Source organism: Ambystoma mexicanum, chromosome 5p (genome assembly GCF_040938575.1).
Source record: "Ambystoma mexicanum isolate Mex_15411 chromosome 5p, UKY_AmexF1_1, whole genome shotgun sequence".
NCBI classification, from domain to species: domain Eukaryota; kingdom Metazoa; phylum Chordata; class Amphibia; order Caudata; family Ambystomatidae; genus Ambystoma; species Ambystoma mexicanum.
The window spans coordinates 646,145,444-646,164,857 of record NC_090930.1 but is presented as its reverse complement, the minus strand read 5'-3'; the positions used below and the strand labels follow the sequence as shown (position 1 = coordinate 646,164,857).

Genomic DNA, 19,414 nt, shown 5'->3' with positions numbered 1-19,414 from the left:
AAACCCGTTTTAAGAACATTGGGTATGCGTACCATGCTCAAATCTTTGGAGCTGTGTAAAAGTGCAGATGACATGGACAGAGTTTTAAGAGTGTCCAAATACATCCATTGCACATGGTTAGTAAGATCCCAAAAATGTACACAATAGAGTCCAACCCGAAAGATGTTTCTTAGAGGATTTATCGGCGGGGGATGTGACCACCTTGCCCCTTTAGCCTGTTTGTAAATAATCGGTTTATGTTGTCTTTAAGGCCCAACCGTAGAATAAAAGTCAAATAATGTGCATGCCAATCTGACCCCAGAATGTTACATTTACACCTATTGTGGTGGGGTGTGAGTATATCCTATATCCTCTCCCTGGTCTTTTCTTCTGAGGACAAAGGTTGTGACAATTTATAAGGTAAAGGTGCCATGTTTAAATTTTGATTGCAATTAATTTTTATATATTTCAATAAATATACTTTTATTATGAATTTAATATTTCTCTTGTATCATCATTAACTTGCATTTGTATGTCTTTTGTGTTGTACTTTCATGGCGTTATGCCGAATAAAAGAGAAGAGAAATACAAATGTGTGCAAGGGATTTTGGAAAATGCCCACATGAGCATATCAAACTATTCTTGATGTAACTGTGTTTTCTTTTGTGTAACCTCACAATCACACATATTTAATGGAGTGCCAGGTGGACAATTTCAAATTAAGAGAAAGGGTCAAAAGACAACATGGGTCAGTGAGAGGTCATATGATCTCATGCAACTACTGTATCAATTATAATCCATTATCCAAGCTTTTATCTGCTGTCAATAGGTTCGCACAGATACATTTCAATCATATCCAATATATTGGAACATTGTGCTCATATTACAGGTGAAAAGTGCTTATCGTCAGCAATACTGTGGGCTTAGGGCGACATCTTCTGGCAGCTGGAAGGATTGCACACACTTCCCATGCTAAGTATAACGGTGTCTTGCCCCTTCGGAATACGATAACGTCCAATGCTTGCACGCTTTTAGCCAGTAGCAGCGACTGACACAGGATGATTTATAATTAAAATAACACATAAGAATGTGGAAAAATGTCCGAATGATATTTTGCTTTCACCATTAAGTACAATGACACATGATATCAACTTCAACACAATTACTCATGTTATATTTTCTAGATATGATCCGAAAACAGACAACTGGACCACAGCGGCTCCTCTGAGTGTGCCTAGAGATGCAGTTGGGGTGTGTCCTCTCGGAGACAAACTATATGCTGTAGGAGGATATGATGGAAACTCATACCTGAGCACCGTTGAGTCATACGACGCACAGAATAACGAATGGACCAAGGTAATCAAATTGAGTGCAATTAAACACAGGGTGACAAAGCCAACACTTTTGTCTGTGTAAAGTTGAACTCTTTTTCGGTTCTTTAGGTATTGCCATTATATATGCACAGGTTCTTACTAGCTATTGCAATCATAGGCACAGGTGCTGCCATCATGTTCCAGTTTTGTCAAACTCTGCTAATGTACTCACATCCAACGTAATGCCATCCTATACCAGGTAGTTCCACCATGTACAGATTTGCTCACACCATTTCCGGGTACTACCATTGTATGCTAAGGGACTGCACTGTGTGCTAGCTATTGGCATTATATGTCACCATCCTTCTCTTAAACGGACATTTAAGAAATACAAATTTCAAATAAGGATAATATGACAAACGCCCGAGTGTATATTGCCCTCCTCACACCTTATGACAGGCATGCTGATCCTAAGCCCAAAACAATCTTTATATGTCAGATAGTGTCTTCTTAAACCCAAATGCTTGTCATTTTCCCAGCATTGCTATGTTATGCCCTGGTTCTCACACATTTTTATGGTATTCACTTTGTTGGGGTAATTCGCCCAGGTATACCAGAGGTCTGGGGTTCTGCTCGACTCCAAGGGACCCAACACCCTTCCACAGAATAAACAAAGGACTCAGTCAATGGCAAGTTAGGACTCTGGTTTATTGCAAAAACCAACAAACACCCTACAAGACATTTGATATTCTCCATGTACTTCCCGACTCTCCAAATGGGCCCTTGTTTGTTTGTGCATTTATATAGCGCTATGAACCCTCAAGTATCTGAGTGCTGCTTAATTCCAACTGTGTGTGGTGCTCATTTATCGACCTCGGAAGGATGAAAGGCTGAGTTTGGCCCTGCCGGGATTCGAACCTGCGTCAGCAGGCTCTGCACGGATGTCAAAGCGAGCGCTCTACTGGCTGTGCTATCTGACCGGCTTACCCAAAACACCTATCAACACAGAGGATTGAGTATCGAGCGTAATAACCTCTATATCTGTCCCCTAAGTGGGTTATTCTACTGTCCCTTGCATGGGCCATCCCCAAGAAACTATTACATTGTTGCAAAGTAATAGGCTTACCATTGGTTCTTGCCCCTTGCCATCCACCCCTAACTTTCTAAGCTGTGGTTGGTTAGGGCTCATCTCCCCAGGCCTGGGACTCGATTCAGTTCAGTCCTCTGTGCACCTCTTCAAGGTTATGTGAACGATTATGTGTCTGTATAGTAACTTGTGTGTACCATCTTTGCCTATGAGAGTGCGTTCCGATGTTGTAACACTGGTTGCCATCTGCATCTGACTTTATAGGGATCGGCTCTGCTTTCCCACCATATGAATAGCTCAGCTGTACCCCGTGTCTAGAGACCACAAAATCGAGCTCCTGAGTCCTGAGTCTGCATTTATGAGGATTTATTTGTATTTTCTGCAGCTGTCGCCTTGTCGTTTGCAGATTGGAATCTGTCTGTGTATCTCTGATCTTGGCCATGAGCCTGTCTTGTTCTCTGTGCAGCCTGAATCAGCTCTTCTCATCTCAGTTTCTGTGGCAGTGGTCGAAGTGCATGAAAATAAGTAGTGGAACTATGTTTCCTACTGGACTGCGCCAGCTCCCCAGAAACCCCCACCACTGCGCCCGCTACCATGCACAATACAAACCCCCCAAACACATGCATCTGCTGTTTAAGGAAACGTTCAGTGCAGTGCACTGACAGTGCACGTTTCAACTTCTTCCTACACATTCTTTTTAAAACTAAACCACTCCGGATCTGTTTCTTTTTAAAATAAGAGTATAGGAAGAGTAAAATGTAATTTAAGAAAGTAGAGGAGCAGCTCTCCCAAATGCTCCCGCCCACTTCGATCACTGGGCTTGAGGCCTTCTTTAATTTCCCTAAAACTTGTAATGCGGTTTCTGCATTGCTCCTGTTATGCTAGTTTTTCTATTGGTTAGTCACATATGCTACTACCAGACTCCATATATACTCCTGTGGTTCCATAGGCTTAATAACTTTAAGCATCAGCAAGCTTGCTCAGGATCTCTTTGCGTTATGGGTCAGCGTTACTGCATTTGGCTAATTAAAAAAAGAATAAAGCATTGACAGTATGTATATGTGTCCGTCCTCTAGCTATGGAACTGTGTAAGCATGTTCTTTGTGTATGGAAGTGTGTATTTCTGCAAGCGGTGCAGGACTGCAAATCTGCTTCATGTCTAATGTCACTACGTCGTGGTGTCACTAATGACATGAACATTGTGGCTTCTTGGTGCCTAATTGAGATTGTCCATATAGGTATTCCTGCCCACGATCTCTGCTTCTTCTCCTATACCTGTAAAGACATATATTGGATTTGGTCTGTAAGGCTGGCTGAGTGGATACCTTCCTGTGTACTTGTCAATCATTGGTGCACACTGGATTCCTCTGAAATAAGATGGGTAGCTGCATGCGTTTTTGACTCTTCGTCCCGTCATGAATCTGGGGGTGAGGATGGGCATTCTTGGGACTCTGTCTTCAGTTTCATCAGCATATTTAAGATATAATGCGTGGTCTTATATAACACCCTTCTTCCAATGATTTCTACCCCAAATATATGTGGCTCTTTAGCAAAAAAGTTTGTGACTGGTGTTATTAGGACAGAAGGAAGGCAGATCTGGAAACCTGGGGGGTTGATATGTGCAGGTCGGAAGTAGCTGCTATCTGGTGCCGATACTGAAACTGTATTCTTGCGAGGGGGTATATAAAGGGGCAGGTAAGCCATCAGGGTGGCCCATTGGTAGTGAAGCAGTGCTCACTGAGTTTGTTATTTGAAGATGCTTAGGGTAGGTGTCTGTTTAGTAAGCTAGACTAAGTGGGTCATCTGATAAGGATTGAATGGGGTCAAAGGCTGCTAGCTTTTAATAGTGAGTGTTCAGCAGAGACATAAAAAGTGTGGGAGGAGGGGGTGTGGTCATGGTTCAATTGCCATTTACCAGCACACCATTTTCTTGCACATTGCAAAATGTTCCATTGTGCAACTTTTACAATTGGTAAATCATTTGAATTGAATCAATGAATTGGCATTCATTACCATCATCTGCCGTGACATACAAATAATATGCCATGCAAAAACAGGTATTTGGCAGTTTTGTCATAAAATGGTCAGACATTATTTGCAAGAAGGAAAATAAAATAAGCAACTTATTGATGAATTCAGAAAAAAATTAGAGGCACACAACATCTGGTGAAATTTGAAGCAGTGTAGATACATGTGTATCTTGCACACAATTAACCAGTGACTGATTAGCAGTTTGAAAAATCACTAACTAATGCAACAGCTCAGCTTTGTGCATTTTGGCTGTAATAGTGCTCTAGGACAGCATCGATCTGTGCAATCTGATTATTGATAACTTATTTTTTCTTTAAAACATTCATACTTTTTAATGTTCATTAGTACCCGCCATGCACGGCGCAACGGGAATACAGTGTGGTGATTATCTCATTTGCGAGTCATACCACACAGTATTTCCTTTTACGCCGTGCGTGCCGGGTTCTCTGTTCCCAGCGAGTGGCGTGGCAGCCCCTCAGCCAATGAGGAGGCTCGAAATGGGGCAATCCCCGCTCCGAGCCTCCCCATGGCTAGAGGCTTCCCTCGTCCCCGCTGGGGACTCAGGTAAGACATTTTTTTTTGTTTCCCCTTTCCTCCTCCCTCCTCCCACCCCACCCCACTTACCTTCTTTTTTCTTCTTTTCTCGGTAGAGGACGCGCTGGGAACGGACTTTGTTTTCCCTTTCCCGGCGGCCATTCTTTTGACATTTTTTTTTCTTTTTTTTTGTTCCGAAACGTGTTTCGGAACAGAAAAAAAAGCAATTAGTACCCCGGTAACGGGCTGGGGTACTAATGGCAATAAGCCCCTCGGCTGCGGGCCAATACCACCTGAGGTAATGCCCCGGGGCTTCTTTAAGGCCCTCGCATACGACCCCAGGGGGGCATTACCTGGGGTGGTATTGGCCCGCAGTCTCGTGGCTTATTGCCACAGTAAGGACTACAAACGGATCTTCCAGGATTGCAAACACAGCGTTATTTTAAATCTTCAGGGCATTATCAGGCTGTGTTTGTCCTGCAGAGAATTAGTAGGACAGAAATGAAACATCAGTGCATCCGCAATGCTTAGATTGCACTTCTTATGTGGCTGTGTCACAGACAAAGTACTGCAACATCCTTATCGTCAGTCCTCAAGATACCTCTTTCAGAAAAAGAATCAAATTTAAAGAAAGCTGGATTATCATAAGGTCGCACTCATCACAAGTTTCAGCTGACCCTAGACGACTCCTCCAAAAGATGGACATAAGTACAGGGAGTGGATGTTTCACATGTCTAAAAATGTAAGCTTTGTAATTCACTCCTAACGGTAGTTAGGGCCTGATTCACGGAATTTTGTGCAAGCTGAAAAGCGACTTCGCTCACTTTTCAGTGCTCAAAACGCCTTTCAGTGATTAATGGATCTGACTTTGCGTGTTATTTCCTGGAATTTGCGTGGGTCTGTCACTTCTTTGTGTGCCGTTGAGCGCTTTGCAAGACACTCCATGCAAAGTGTGGAAAGGGCTTATGCAAAGAATTTATTAGGGGGTTCAATAAGTGCATGCAAAATAAGGAATAATGTGGGCGTGTTGAGGGACGGTCCACACAGTGAAATCACACACCCAGTCAAGCGCAAGCCTAACCGAATTCATGAAACCTAACGCGCAACCTCACATTGGGAAAAGATGCACAAGAACCTTGTGGACTCACCACCACATGATAGGAGGCACAGAGCACTGTGTGCATAGTATCCAATGTGCAATGGTAAGGTTTAAATAGTAATTTAGGGGTGACGGCACATAGTCGAGGTGCCGCTTGGAGTTCTCGTATGCAGATTAGCAAGTTGGAGCCTTGAATTACGGGTGTTCTCACACAGGTGTACCGGCCGCTGCCCTGAGTTACGCGAAATGGTACACAGATTATCAGTGTGCTGTTTTGGGTTGCAGGGCTTTGTATGCAGTGTCGCTGGGGTGCTGCCTTGGTTGTGGGGGATTGTCCCACAGTATTGCCTCGGTGCTTGATGGTGGGGATCAAGAAAAGGCTCAAAGGTTGGTAATTGTCTCTGGTTTTGCTTTATGTGACTGCGTGTAGTTGGCGTTCCGGGCACTACTTGCTCCTAGGGTTACTTTGCAGTTACAATTCCATGATTTCATGAATACGCACAATGCAGAGAACATGCTTTTGTGTGCAGCTAGGCACAAAGTAGTCCTACGAGCAGAGTTCTTTGCAGGGACTTTGCACATTTTCTATGAATCGGGTCCTTAATCTAAATACAGCGCTCCATATATTCCTGAACGTTCTAAACCCGGATTCATCGTGAATTAAACAACTTCTACCCACTCTTCTGGATATGGGACATGCTCAGTTTTAACGCCACACATTGCATGTGGCACATCACAACAATTGAAATAAACCAATAAGTTAATGTTGGGCACCAATCCTTATCTGGCCCCTTTTGAAAAGTGCATTAAGTGCCTGGTTCACAGAGCATTTTCCAATGGGATTGTGCCATTATAATTCACTTCTGTGAATCAAGCCTTAAGACTCTCTGCCTTTGCAGTCAATCAACCTAATATGATTGATACCGAAGTTAACAGTCAGTAGTCTAGTGAGCAGTGGTGGGTGTGTTTTGAAAGGCAAGCTAAAGTTTCCTTTACAGCATATCAAGTTTGATGGCTGTAGATAAGCATCAGTAAACTGGCAAGTGAAGATTGGTGGTTGTTAGAAGACAAACAATTGCTATAACTATCATACAGAGACATACTAAAATACGCATTAGCCAAGCCTAAAATTTGGACTTTTAATTAGAAAACATGTTTCCCATGTTGCAAGACATTGACAATATACGCAGATGTACTAAAAAGAAATGTGACAGATTGGCATCTTATGCTCAAATGCTAACATCATTCCATTGATGGTTATTTCATTAACCAGTACTTACCATCATATGGCAAAGTGCACAAACCATTGCTGGGTATTGCCTTCATATTGAGCATGGATTTTTTTCGATTAGTGCGTTGATGTTAATATACACCCTACTGCTGAAACTATTTGACAATTATAACTTTAATTTGCCAGATGTTATTGTATTCCAAGATACACTAACCATTTACCACGTATTCCCATCATATGTCTATAAATTGCAATCGTAATCCAGGTGTTGGCACCCTATGCAATGTATTCACTCTTTCCATGTGACTGCTATTGGCAATATTGCATTTAGTGGGCATGTCCTATCAAGAAGCCTGAAATGCAGTTTCCATTTCAGGATTTCAATGCTTCGTCTATTTCAAAACATAGTTTAACAGCAGGCTGTATTTCTTCAGTTTCTTAACAGTGGGTGGAATCATAGTGCAGTGAACGCCTAACCTACAGTTGCATGACACAGTAACCGAGCAGAGGACAACAATTCTGACAGAAGCAAATTCCATAAATGAGACATCAGTGAGATAGGCCAAGAAGAATAAAAGGAGCCCACTGTCACAAATTGACTTCTGCCCTGCAGGAGTGCAAGGATGAGTAGAGAGTAAAGTGCTCACTCAGCCCTCAGACGTCTACAAACCAAAACACAACGCAATTATAAAGTTAAAACAGGCACAGTCAAGAGATATACCTAGTTCACCTTTTGTGGTAATATGGGCCGAGGGAAGGCTGTACTCTTAAGAGGGGTGTGAATGTGGGTCAGTAGCAGCCCAAACAGTGACATATAACAGTCAAAAATAAAGGACTGTCCAATCTAGGTATTATGAAAATATTCACTTTAATTAGACACACCATGCACAATACTAACTAACTAGAAAACACTGCAATAACCCAACCCTGTAGAAGAAACACAGAAAATGCACAGATAGAGTAGATGCAGCACTCTGGTTATCGGACTAAAGCTAGCCTACTTTCGGGGTCCAATCTGTGCTCTTGAAATGTGTGGACTTTTCCCTCATGATGTTACACTCTGCTCCAGAGGAAGTCGAGGGGGCAGGAAAGAGAAAGAGATGCAGAGAGAATAAAAATGGCAGCAGCCTACTGAAACTGTGCAGAACCCTCTCTGGCTTACCCTAGCTCCACCCCCTCCCCTCTCAATAGGATCAAAGGCCTTTAGAAATACAGCCCATGGTGTGAGGCCTGGCTCTCAGTGAATGGATGACCATCTTGGTTTCTGTTTCCAAGTATTTATTTATTTTAATTCTTAGAAGCGCCACATGCACATAGGCGCCAGAGCCTACATGAAGTCACTCTGGTAAACAAAGGACAAATTATTTGAAATGAAGAACAAGAGATCATTAATTAGTCAGCAAGATTAAAAAACAGGCTTTTTTCATTTCTCTTAAACATTATCAGTGATTCTGGAGTTTTTATAACAGATGACAGGGCATTCCATTTATATGGGGCATTTAATTCAAAACTGCAGTCATCAAATTGTTTTAGCCATGATCATGGCTGATTAAGTTGAAGGTTGTCAGAAGAGCGCAGTGTTCTGCCTGATTGTTTCTGTGATAACCTCTTAGTAAGATAATGTGGGGCACTCTGATATTTATAAGTGAGCACGAGGACTTTGTGTCTAGTCCTCTGCTTCACTGGGAACCAGTGCAATTTCTTCCTGAAGGAACTGATGTGATCACGTCTGGAAAGACCAAATACAGCCCTAATGGCCCCACTTTGAGTGGTCTGAAGACGTTGGACTTTACCTTGTGATGTACCAATCAACAGCCTGTTGCAATAGTCTAGGCATGAGTTTACAAGATCTGATGTCATAAGAGACCTATTTTCTACGGAAAGATATGGTCTGATTTGATGAAGCAGTTTATTTATATGTCCGCATGATGAGTGGATCTCAGAAACCTGCTTCTTCATTAATAAATCGCCATCTAAAAAAAAATCCTAATGTTTTATCAGATTTGCTTACAGTAATTCTGTTACCCGCTATCACAAAGTGAGCATATTCAGGATTACGTTTCTTCAGTCGTGGACCGGAGGCCATAATGAACAGCTCAGTTTTTCTATCATTGAGTGCCAGCGAATTATGTGCCATCCAAGCTTGAATTTCATGATAAACCCCATTCACGGCTGCAGCATCCTCGTTGTAATTGCCAGACAGCTCAAAAAGGATCTGGGTGCCATCTGCATAATTTGCAAACTGGACACCCAGACTGTCTAGAAGATCAAGAAAGTTATAATATAAATGTTAAAGAGCAACAGAGATCCAATGATTCCGGAACATGTCTGGGGATGCCTGTGGTCTTGTGCAGAAGGAAGTTAACCTGGCAGTTTGGGCTGGACTGGCCCTTTTGGGGTGGGACCAAGCTGCATTTGAATATTGTCTTTCCCCTTTCTTTAATGGCTTGGCATGCTAAATAATGAAGGTTTGAAGGGTTGCCCAGAGGTTGAGATATATTCTAAACCTTCCAGCCATCACCTTTTTCTGTGGTGTGCCACTGGTAGAGAAGGTGCTGTGAATCCGGACACTGATGCAGCAAGGCAAAAATATACGCTATGCTTTTGGCATGGAGCTTATGAAAGGGGAATCCGATCAGCAGATTTCCCCTTCAGAGCTGGCATTACTCACATCATTTTATTATTGAACAAAAATCAAAAAGGTCAGGGCTCTCACACCCTTGCCAGATGCCAATTCATCACACCCACCAACTGTTGACCAAGATAGGGCAATCAGTAATGGTGGGCCTGCACTGATGATAGGCCGAGCCACAAGCATCTCAATGGGACAACTCAAGAAATATACAATTATAAAGCCAGAAAACACTGCCCAAAAACAGCCAAGTATGACAAGAACTGGAAGTCTGCATGGTGTGCTCTATGAAATATAATACACGGAACACCATGCAAACTATGTCCCAAAAAATTAATAAGAAGAAATACATAATTTACTAGTTGAATAAGGAGGCAACACACACATACCTTTGACTTGAAAATCCCAAACAGAATGACTTTAGCTCAACAAAGAAGGTGGCTATGATCCCTCATCCCCATCCACGAGCACAATGAACCTATACACAATGAACCAAGCAAATGTCCACTGCATCATGACAAAGAACAAAAACGTGCAGTCATTATCCCATCCCAGTCTTATCATTATCACATCTCATAAGCGACTTTATGCCCATGTTCACGTAATAGGAAACCCACCTCCAGGCAGCTCACATAACAGCATGACCCACCCATACTAAGTAAACAAGTGGTGCAAGAACTAGTGATCAACTTATAAGGTTTAATTGATGGTATTTCTAAACTACAAACACCCTACAATTATTTACTTAATAAACACAATTTTAATATATAACTCCACGCTGTTTCGATGCCTGAATAGCTGCATAATTACACACAGACTGTCTGCAGTATGGAAGAAAAAATATCCTGGGATATGTCGGTGGAGTGGATGTCCTTGTATGCTATAAACATTTGCTACATTTCAATAAACAGGTTCACAATATGGTGTGTGCTTGTCTTACGATCGGATATATTCAGGAATGTAATGAAACTATAGCTTATGTTGCATGGCATTGTGGGGAAAGAGAGATTGGGCACCTGGAAAATAGACCCCACATCTTTATAGAAGTATGGAATGTAGGATTGCAGTAGCTGGCACTGAATGCTGCATTGTGATATAAACAAATACAACATAGATTGGTCTAAATCTTGGAATGTTTGAAGTGGTAAAATCCTTAAGACCAAAGACTTCCTTCGGAGAAACATTTATGGAACTTTGACTCATCCTGGTTGACCCAGTGCAACTCCTGCACATTTTCCATTCTAATAAATTAGTAGTCCATGAGCTCCTTTGCATTTACTTCAGCTTGTATCAGAAAAACAGACACTATGTTATTTTATGAAAATAGTGCAAGAAGCCTTATAATTGTCTTCCTTCTCAATTAAAGAAATCTAAATCTTTTTATTATAGATGGCATGTTTCACGGGCCAAATTTTCTTATGGACAGCCTCCAATGAATGCTGCCTCAAATTACCCTCATGAGATATTGAAGCTAAGCAATCACTCTATAACCCCCATCTATTCTAGAATATTTGTGTTCCCATCAACTCGGGTCAATTCATTAAATACGTATTTCAGGGATAATGTTACAAACATCCAAGCTACTGTTTGGTTTAAATCTTGTAATTCCCTAGTTCCTTCCCTATCTTTTATCCCTTGTTCAGTCCCGAGATGGGACTCCTTTTCTCTTTTCTCTTATTCTGACTTCCTAATCTGATTATCGGCTACGAAAATCAATTCCTGTGTTGATGATCCTCTTCCTGCTTACCTGTGAAAATCTAGTCAAGTCTTTGTCTGCTCTCCTTGTTTTCATTGAATAATGCTATGTTTACTCAGGGTATTTTCCATTATTCTTAGAGAAGTGGCCAAATGCCCATTATTGAAGAAAACTGTTATCACCCCACTGTGCTATGCAAATTCCCATTCCATCAACAAACCCCATTTTGGGGACATTCCTTGAGGGGTACAAAACATGTTAGCTTGACTACCACTTACTGACTCTCTTTTAAGGATCTTTAAATATGTCTTCTATCTTTGGTGAAGCGCTCAAACAGCTACCCTTCAGGTGCTGTATGAGGCCCTGTTCATGCTGGATTGTAGGGGCTTTCGGTCTCCCGGTCCTTCTTTATCTCTTTGTAGAATTTGACATGCTACACCACAAGGTTTTTATTAACATAATATCCACGCAGTGTGCAGGATGTGTGTTTGGTGGATGCTTGAGGTGTGGAGGGAGCACTCTGTTAATATCTAAAGAATGATTGCCTTCAGATATGTCATTATGTGAGGTAATACTACTGGAGGCTGCCCTATCTTTTATTGTCTTTGAAATATTATTGTGAATGTTCTTTATTTTTGTATTTAAATACAGCTGCATTTGATTACACCGTGGGTCAGCAATAAAGTAAACTCCATTCCAAAAGCATAGTGTACTTGTGCCCTGCTGCAGCAGTAGCCTAATCAACAGGCTACTGATGCAGCAGTAGCCTGTGCATGAGTGACTGCTCCACATGTGGCATAGAGCATGTTAATAGCTCACACGATGCCCACTTGACAGCCACAGCAACAGCCAAGTCTCTGAATTTAAGATACGTCCATCTGTACCAAAACTACGATGATCATCAGTAACTCATGCTGGTGGTAGGGTAAAATAAAGCAATGACTGAGTTTAGACATAATGCATGGCACTACTTATGATCACAGCCAACAAATTCCAATTGATATTGCATATGTGTCATCTCCTGTGAGTCAGCTCTGCTGTGAAACGTGATGTGTATTCTGCTCAGCCAGGTGGAAATTGTCAAATGGCAGGACAGGACCCTGGAGCACTCAGCCTCTTCTTTGATCTTTTTGTGAGGGCAGGTAAAACCATCCACCACATACAGCAGCATTGCAGGCATCAAAAGAACACACCCATTCAAAAGGAGTAGACTCACATCAGGATGCTGCATATCTAATGACTTTGTTCATAGAGAGAAGGGAAGAGGGCAGGGATGGTATAGGCAGGAGGGCTCTGGTTAATGGATGGAGACTTACAACATCTTGTTTTGTTGTGCCTCTCTTTCCTCCCCCCCCCCCTACTTCATCAGGAGCAAAGCACTTCGGATGTGACATCAGAAGGGCAAGGTCCACTCTGTTTGAGAGCAGGGACTTGACTACTAAGTCAAGCTAGCTTTTGGCCAATCAGCTGGGGGCATTCACCTTTAAAAGAAGGGGTCTTCCACCCTTCTTCATATTCTCTCTCAGATTTGCCCAGATCCTCTTCGATCGTCACAAGACGCAAAGATTCACTTGACAAAAACTCACAGGACATCTTTTGGGAATGTTGTACTTTCAATAGCCCTCAGCCTGAGGTGAAAAAGGGGCAGTACAATTCAGAAGGAAGCTGTGTCATCTACCCACTCCCAGGGCACATCGCAAATCACCTTTGCTGTGGCCCATGACCTACCACTCTGCACCAGAATCTCTTGGAGCTGAAGAGAAGTCCCTGAATAGAACAGTCTCATATTTGAGTCTCTCTGAGTGGTCCTCAGAGCAGCTGGAGTGCCAGACCAGCCGATACTACCTATTCTACTGCACCAAACTGGCCACTCCATGTTCACTGCACCTTGAATGAGAGGTAAGGCACTGGTACAGGCTTTTGGACCCATCCACCAATCTTATCTATTTCTTGCACTTCGATCAAGCTTGATGCTGCATCCTGTCATAGCTAAGCCCATCACTTGCTAGTTCGAAATCTACTGCTCGATGTCAGGTCCTGATCCGAATTGCTGTTGAGTCACAAACCGATACTGACCAGGGGTTACAACCATGGCTCGACCCAGCTAGCCCTTGAATGGCTGCCTCATCAACCTTCACATCAATGCCCCCAAGATCACCACTTTGACAAGCATTGCCCGCTGCCTTGAACTGATGGACCATCACTCATTGACACCTCCTAGTGGCTGAAACCTGACTCGGCCTATCACACCTGCAATGTGATCCTGGGACCACTCCAACCTGCATCGCTGAGAGCAGCCCTTCTTCTGCACATAGCAACCACATTCACCCCTACAAGATGCTTGCTTGCCACTTGGGCATGCATAATCCACTGTGCCCAAACTGAAGTTGATCTGATCGGCACCAGGTCTGACTCTGTCAACCCACCAAGAATTGAATCTAGGTACTATTGACCCTGAACTGACCCTTTTTTTCACTTGGGCCCAAAAGACTGGTTAAGTCATGATCACTCTATGCCCAGAGTGCTACTTTCCTCAGTCTGTCTCATCTTCTCTGAACTTCCTTTGGGGTGGGTGTTTGCACCATGTTTGCACCATGTTTCTATTCATTCTATTGCAGATGGTATGTTTTATAAAAGTATATTTTCTTTATAGCACCTTGTTTGTACATTCCCTTTATTTTGGACTATGCTACTGTGTTGTGTGGGTCAACAATGGTGCACCTTTACACCCCTCCTAAGAGCATAGACTTTCCTCAGCCACAATATCACAAAAGGCAAAGGAGGTATATCTATTAACTCTTAACTTACCTTTATGATTGCAAAGGGTTTTGGTTTGTAGAAGTTTATGGGCTCAGTGTGCCATTTTCCCCCTACTCATCCGTGTACTCCTGTGGGTAAGAATCAAACTCATCATACACCTCTACTTGTGCTCAAAACTTTGTATGCCACAATTTAAGAAAGTATGTTCACCTGCAAACTAAATTTTGCCAAGATGTTTGTCCTTGACTATTTTCTTTTTTAAAGGGGGCATCTTCTTGATAATCTAAGTTATAGCTACAGTATAAGAATCAACCTGATGCCCTCTGTTTTAATACATCAGTAAGTTTCCCAGAGCTTTCAAGGATTGGATTTAAAGCACTTGGCTTCAGTTTTTGTTTGTCTCTACCCGTGGATTACTAGCTCTTTGTCTGAATGGGATGGAATGCAGAGACCTAAAGGATTAGAGAAAGAATTGCTATTGTGGTCTGTCCAATCTACCTATGTGGTGGCACCTTCATTGAGGCTGTTTTGTGCAAATAGCCAATCCAGAGAATGGCCCTTAATGGGTGTGCTTGAAACCTCAGGGTGTGAGAAACAAAGGTCTGCCAAGTCCTGTTTTAACTGTGAAGCAAAGGGGTCTCAAGGGGCATAATGATTGAGGTTTAAATCCTCAACCCGTAATAAAGGGGTTGACATTTTAGGTATGGGAATCAGGTTTTTGAGGCAGTTGAGGCAAAGTTGAAGACCATATTGAGGGGGATGATGCAAAGTAAGTAGGTTGATTAAAAGAGAAATACATTGTATTGAAACATTAAGAGATTCACAATTCCAAATCTTATTCACTGGGATGTTCTAACTGTTGGGGTATCTTTGAATATAAGAGCCACCCCACCACCCTACATATTGGTATAAATAAGTTGGTTATACAATAACCTGGTGGCAGGGATATAACTCTGGCCGGTCTTGAGAAATCTTTGAGCCACGTTTCAGAGGTGGCTATTATTTTCTTGGATGTGATCATGAATTTCTTTAGAATGAGCATGAAGAACTGGCCATCTCAAATTGCTTGAGCAATGAGATTTACTAGTTCCATCTCTACTTGCTTGACAAGTATTTGTATATGACACTTTATTAGTATCTTTACTGACGGAGAGTCATGAGCGGACTCAGGGGCTCCAATTTGACCAGACCTCCATATTTGGGAATACATTCCATGTCCCAATTAGCTTGGGGAGCTGTTGCAAAGGGTATTATAGAAGCTTTAGGATATGGTAGATTCATTGGTTTTGAGTGGAGAGAAATTATGCTCAATGATGACTTAATGAGAATCGAAATTTGAACAAAGATCCTAGTAGGTATAGAAACTTCATATAAAGCAGGCGCTGTGTCAGAGGAAATATAAGGAAGCAAGTCTACAATTAAAGAGGGCTTAGGCCCAGAATTGCTTGGTTATTCAGGTTGAGGCTTTCTTCAACTGTTAATCCCGTCTGCTCTATGATTAAGGTCTGCAAGCTTCTTGTATTTAGCTAGAACTTCCGACCTTGAGAGGATGTTGGTAGACATAACCAACAAAGATAATAATAAGATAGAGCGTGAATATTAAAGTACTTACCATGCACAAGAAGTATAAGAATGATACAGGAGAGAGAAGAGGAGTGGCCCCAGTCACACCGGTCACTCCAGGCTGCAGAGGCTGAAAGGGCTTTAGGTCAGCGCTCGGGGTGCAGCTTAGTGACATAATTAACAGTCATCGCCTAAAGCTTCCAGGGTAAAGTGATTCATGTAGAAAAGTAATGACTTCCTAACAAAAACTTAAGCATACAAAATGATTGTTAATACATGTAACTTAACCCATGTATAACTTCCCAGTCCTCCGGTGTATCACTTAACATTACAAAACAACAAAAAAAATAATGATGCGGATTAATAATAATAAGTATGAATGTGAATAAGAATAACAATGAAAATCAAATCAACACTAAAAATAATAATCAGGATGATGATGCTAATTAATGCGATCTGCCTTTATCTCAAGGTCCATGATGCCACTTCGGGAAGCAAAGAGCTGTGATCTGACCTGACTATCTTTAGTTGGGTATGGAAGACAACATTCTAAATAGGCTGCAACCTTTCAATAGATTGTTTAGACACAGAAATTGAATTGAACTGATCAAAGCAGCATCCTAGAAGATAGTAGATAAAAAACTTAATGAGAGAAAAAAAATAATGTCTGGATTTCACAGTTAATGCAAGTGCGAGCGTTCTATAAAAGTTAAACCAAACGCTGGAAGTTAGAGTTAGTGTGGCATCTACAATGAACAACAGGCTTCTGATCTTTTAAAGTGACTCACAAAAAAGGCACATTACTCGGGCTTGTAGTATTTTCAAAATACAGCAGTTTGACTCACAAAACCCGTACAAGAAGCACATTATTTTGCAACAATAAGTTGAAAATGGATCCATTACAAGTTACTCAGGCCTGAAATGCTTTTGACACAACCTGTCTTTTAACACAGACATAAATAAAATGTAATGCTCTGTGCATGTTTAAAACTTGCTACCATTCAGCAAATAAACACCTCTACTTAAGATATACCTTTACATTAAAATTGATATATATTATTGACATTATTGAATAATATGATAGTTCAATATTTTAACAAAATTGCAAAAGATATTTAAAAGTTCTAGGCATGTAAGACATTGATAATGCAATAACAAGTTTATGTTGACAACTCACTGTAATTATGCGGTATGGAAGGTCAAAATGTAAAATGTGTGCAAATCATTGACATTTAGGGCCCGATTCATGGAACCTTTAGAGCTGTGTGAAGTCACTTTGCGCTGCAAAATGACACTTTATAACGCTCTGTGAACCAGTGTGTTTGTTGGCTGTGAAAAGTCACTTTGCATCGAGTAAAAAATTCCATAAATGAGGCCCTTAATGTGTGCGAGGACTTATGCTCATAAGCACCTTCTTTTCTAAGATGCTGCCTGAGATTTGGTGGAATGGAATGGTTGGACTTTTCTTGCTTTTATGGAGGGACACGTGAAATGCAACCTTTTCCAAGCCACAGATGCATTTGATTTTATTCCACAGATAATACTCTCCAGCTTTCCATGTACGATGAAAAGAGATGTTCATCAAGACATTAATTCAGCTAAAGTGCCTAAAGGCCATACAATCTTGTAAGCCCACTATTAATCTGTTATTTCAAATGCATACAGATCTCACAGATCAGTTAGGTATCTAGTTTCTGCCCTAGCCTTTATTTTATTTCTTGAGAATAAATATCTCCTGCCTTATATTTACTTTCTAAAGTTAAGTACTATAATTAGACTGGGAAATTATGGGTTCACTGACTTTTTGTCAATGAGAACAGGACAGTGGGGATCAGCGTACGCTGATAGTCTGTGGGGATCCCTCACTATTGTCCTGCTTCCCTTTGTCCTGCAATGCTGTTGGGCTGTGTTACCCTCGGGATCGAACTCCCCATGGATTTTCTGATCATCGCCAGAAAACCATGAACATGTAAATCTCCTTAACATCTAGGTTTTGGCTCAGCTTCTAGGCGCTAGAATTTCCTATGTTCTAATCTGGTTTAGGGGTCCTCGTGAATTGATTCTGCTTCCCCAAGGCATAGCTTTCCTCCTGTTACTTTCTTTCTCATTCCATCTGCTCCACTTGTCTAACTCTCCTTTCCCTTTGCATAGGGTTATCCATTAAATAGTCAATCCCTCCCCATTAGGGGTTCGCTGACACAGCATGGACCTTTTGCTTGAAGACATCTTGAAGTGTAATTCTTTGTTAGTCGAAATACCATTTTGGAGCAGTCCCCAGATCCAACCTCCAAAAGCCTTATTAGCTCGGGCCGTGGGGATGATACAGAACGCTGGCTGTGTCAGATTTCAATCCTCCTATTTGAAAAGACACACTTTCATGACAAAAGCACAACTGCTTTCGCATGGATAGTTGTAGTCTTCTATAAATGGATTATCATCCTTTGCATACTTTTCTGAATGGTGGCATTTCCTTTGTGAGTCTTTCCTGTTTCAATCGTAATGAGTATGGAATTCCCCGGGCAAAGGCGAAACAGACTGCATGTACAATCCTGCTCTAACGTAAATATAAAATATACATTCTATAACTGGAAATGACAAGCTTCACAAACATGTATTTTTGCTGGCACTTACATGTGTTTTTGGTGCTGCATCTATTTCTTAAAAACGTGTCCTTTTCTTTTCCTTTGCATAGATATAGGCTTTCTCATGAAAATGCTTTAAAGACCGATTCTTTGTCATTTCTGTTCTCAAAGGAATCAGGTCATTTTTTATCTGTTTCTTTGACTGGTTTTATTTGCACGTCCTGCTCTGGTGTGCTGTGCATTGCACTTTAAATGCGTATGTGACTACATGTACAAAAGGCAGAGAACTTTAGGGTAAATATTACATTTCTGAACCTAATTGGCCATATCAATAACCCATCCAACCTCCAGTTCTCAGCTTCAGTGAGGCTTGCACTCTCTGTTTAACATCTGTGTAAAGATAGTCTGGGACTTCTCTAGGGAAGTTCATAATTTTTAGACTGGCCCCCAGGGTGCTGCACATTATGCACCTACATGTGTGCAATCCTTATACAAGTCTGCTCTGCCTCACAATGAAACAATGTGGTGGCATTGATAACACTGAAGAACCATTTCGTGCTTTTAGGTTACCAAAATTGTGCTGGGCACAAAGACTGGCACAAAATAGAGCAGATTTGTTTCCACTCCTGTGAGGGATTGCCATCTGGTAAGGGTGTAAACGCTTGAGGTTTTTTGATTATTATTAATTTTAAAATTATGTGGTTAATTTACCTCAGAGAGGGTGGCCTGCTAACCAGACCCTCCTTTCAATAAACCCATGCCACAAGTCCTAGTGTAAACCTGCACCCTGCTGCCTAAGTCGCCTGAGTTGCATCTCCTGCTCTCCAGTGACACACACCAGGTTTCGAGTTCACTAATGTCCTGTTAGACAGCTGCTGATGACAGCGATGTTTCTTCATTGCAGTGG

The 19,414-nt window shown here is 41.6% G+C and overlaps 1 protein-coding gene across 2 annotated transcripts in view; it reads left to right on the top strand.

Moving 5' to 3' along the window:
• KLHL4 (kelch like family member 4) overlaps positions 1 to 19,414 on the top strand; it is a 1,128,728-nt gene that overhangs the window by 1,102,109 nt on the left and 7,205 nt on the right. For both annotated transcript variants that reach the window (XM_069612999.1, XM_069613000.1), the window contains exon 10: positions 1,164 to 1,335. In XM_069612999.1, the coding sequence (XP_069469100.1) occupies positions 1,164 to 1,335 (172 nt within the window). The remainder of the gene's footprint in view (positions 1 to 1,163; positions 1,336 to 19,414) is intronic.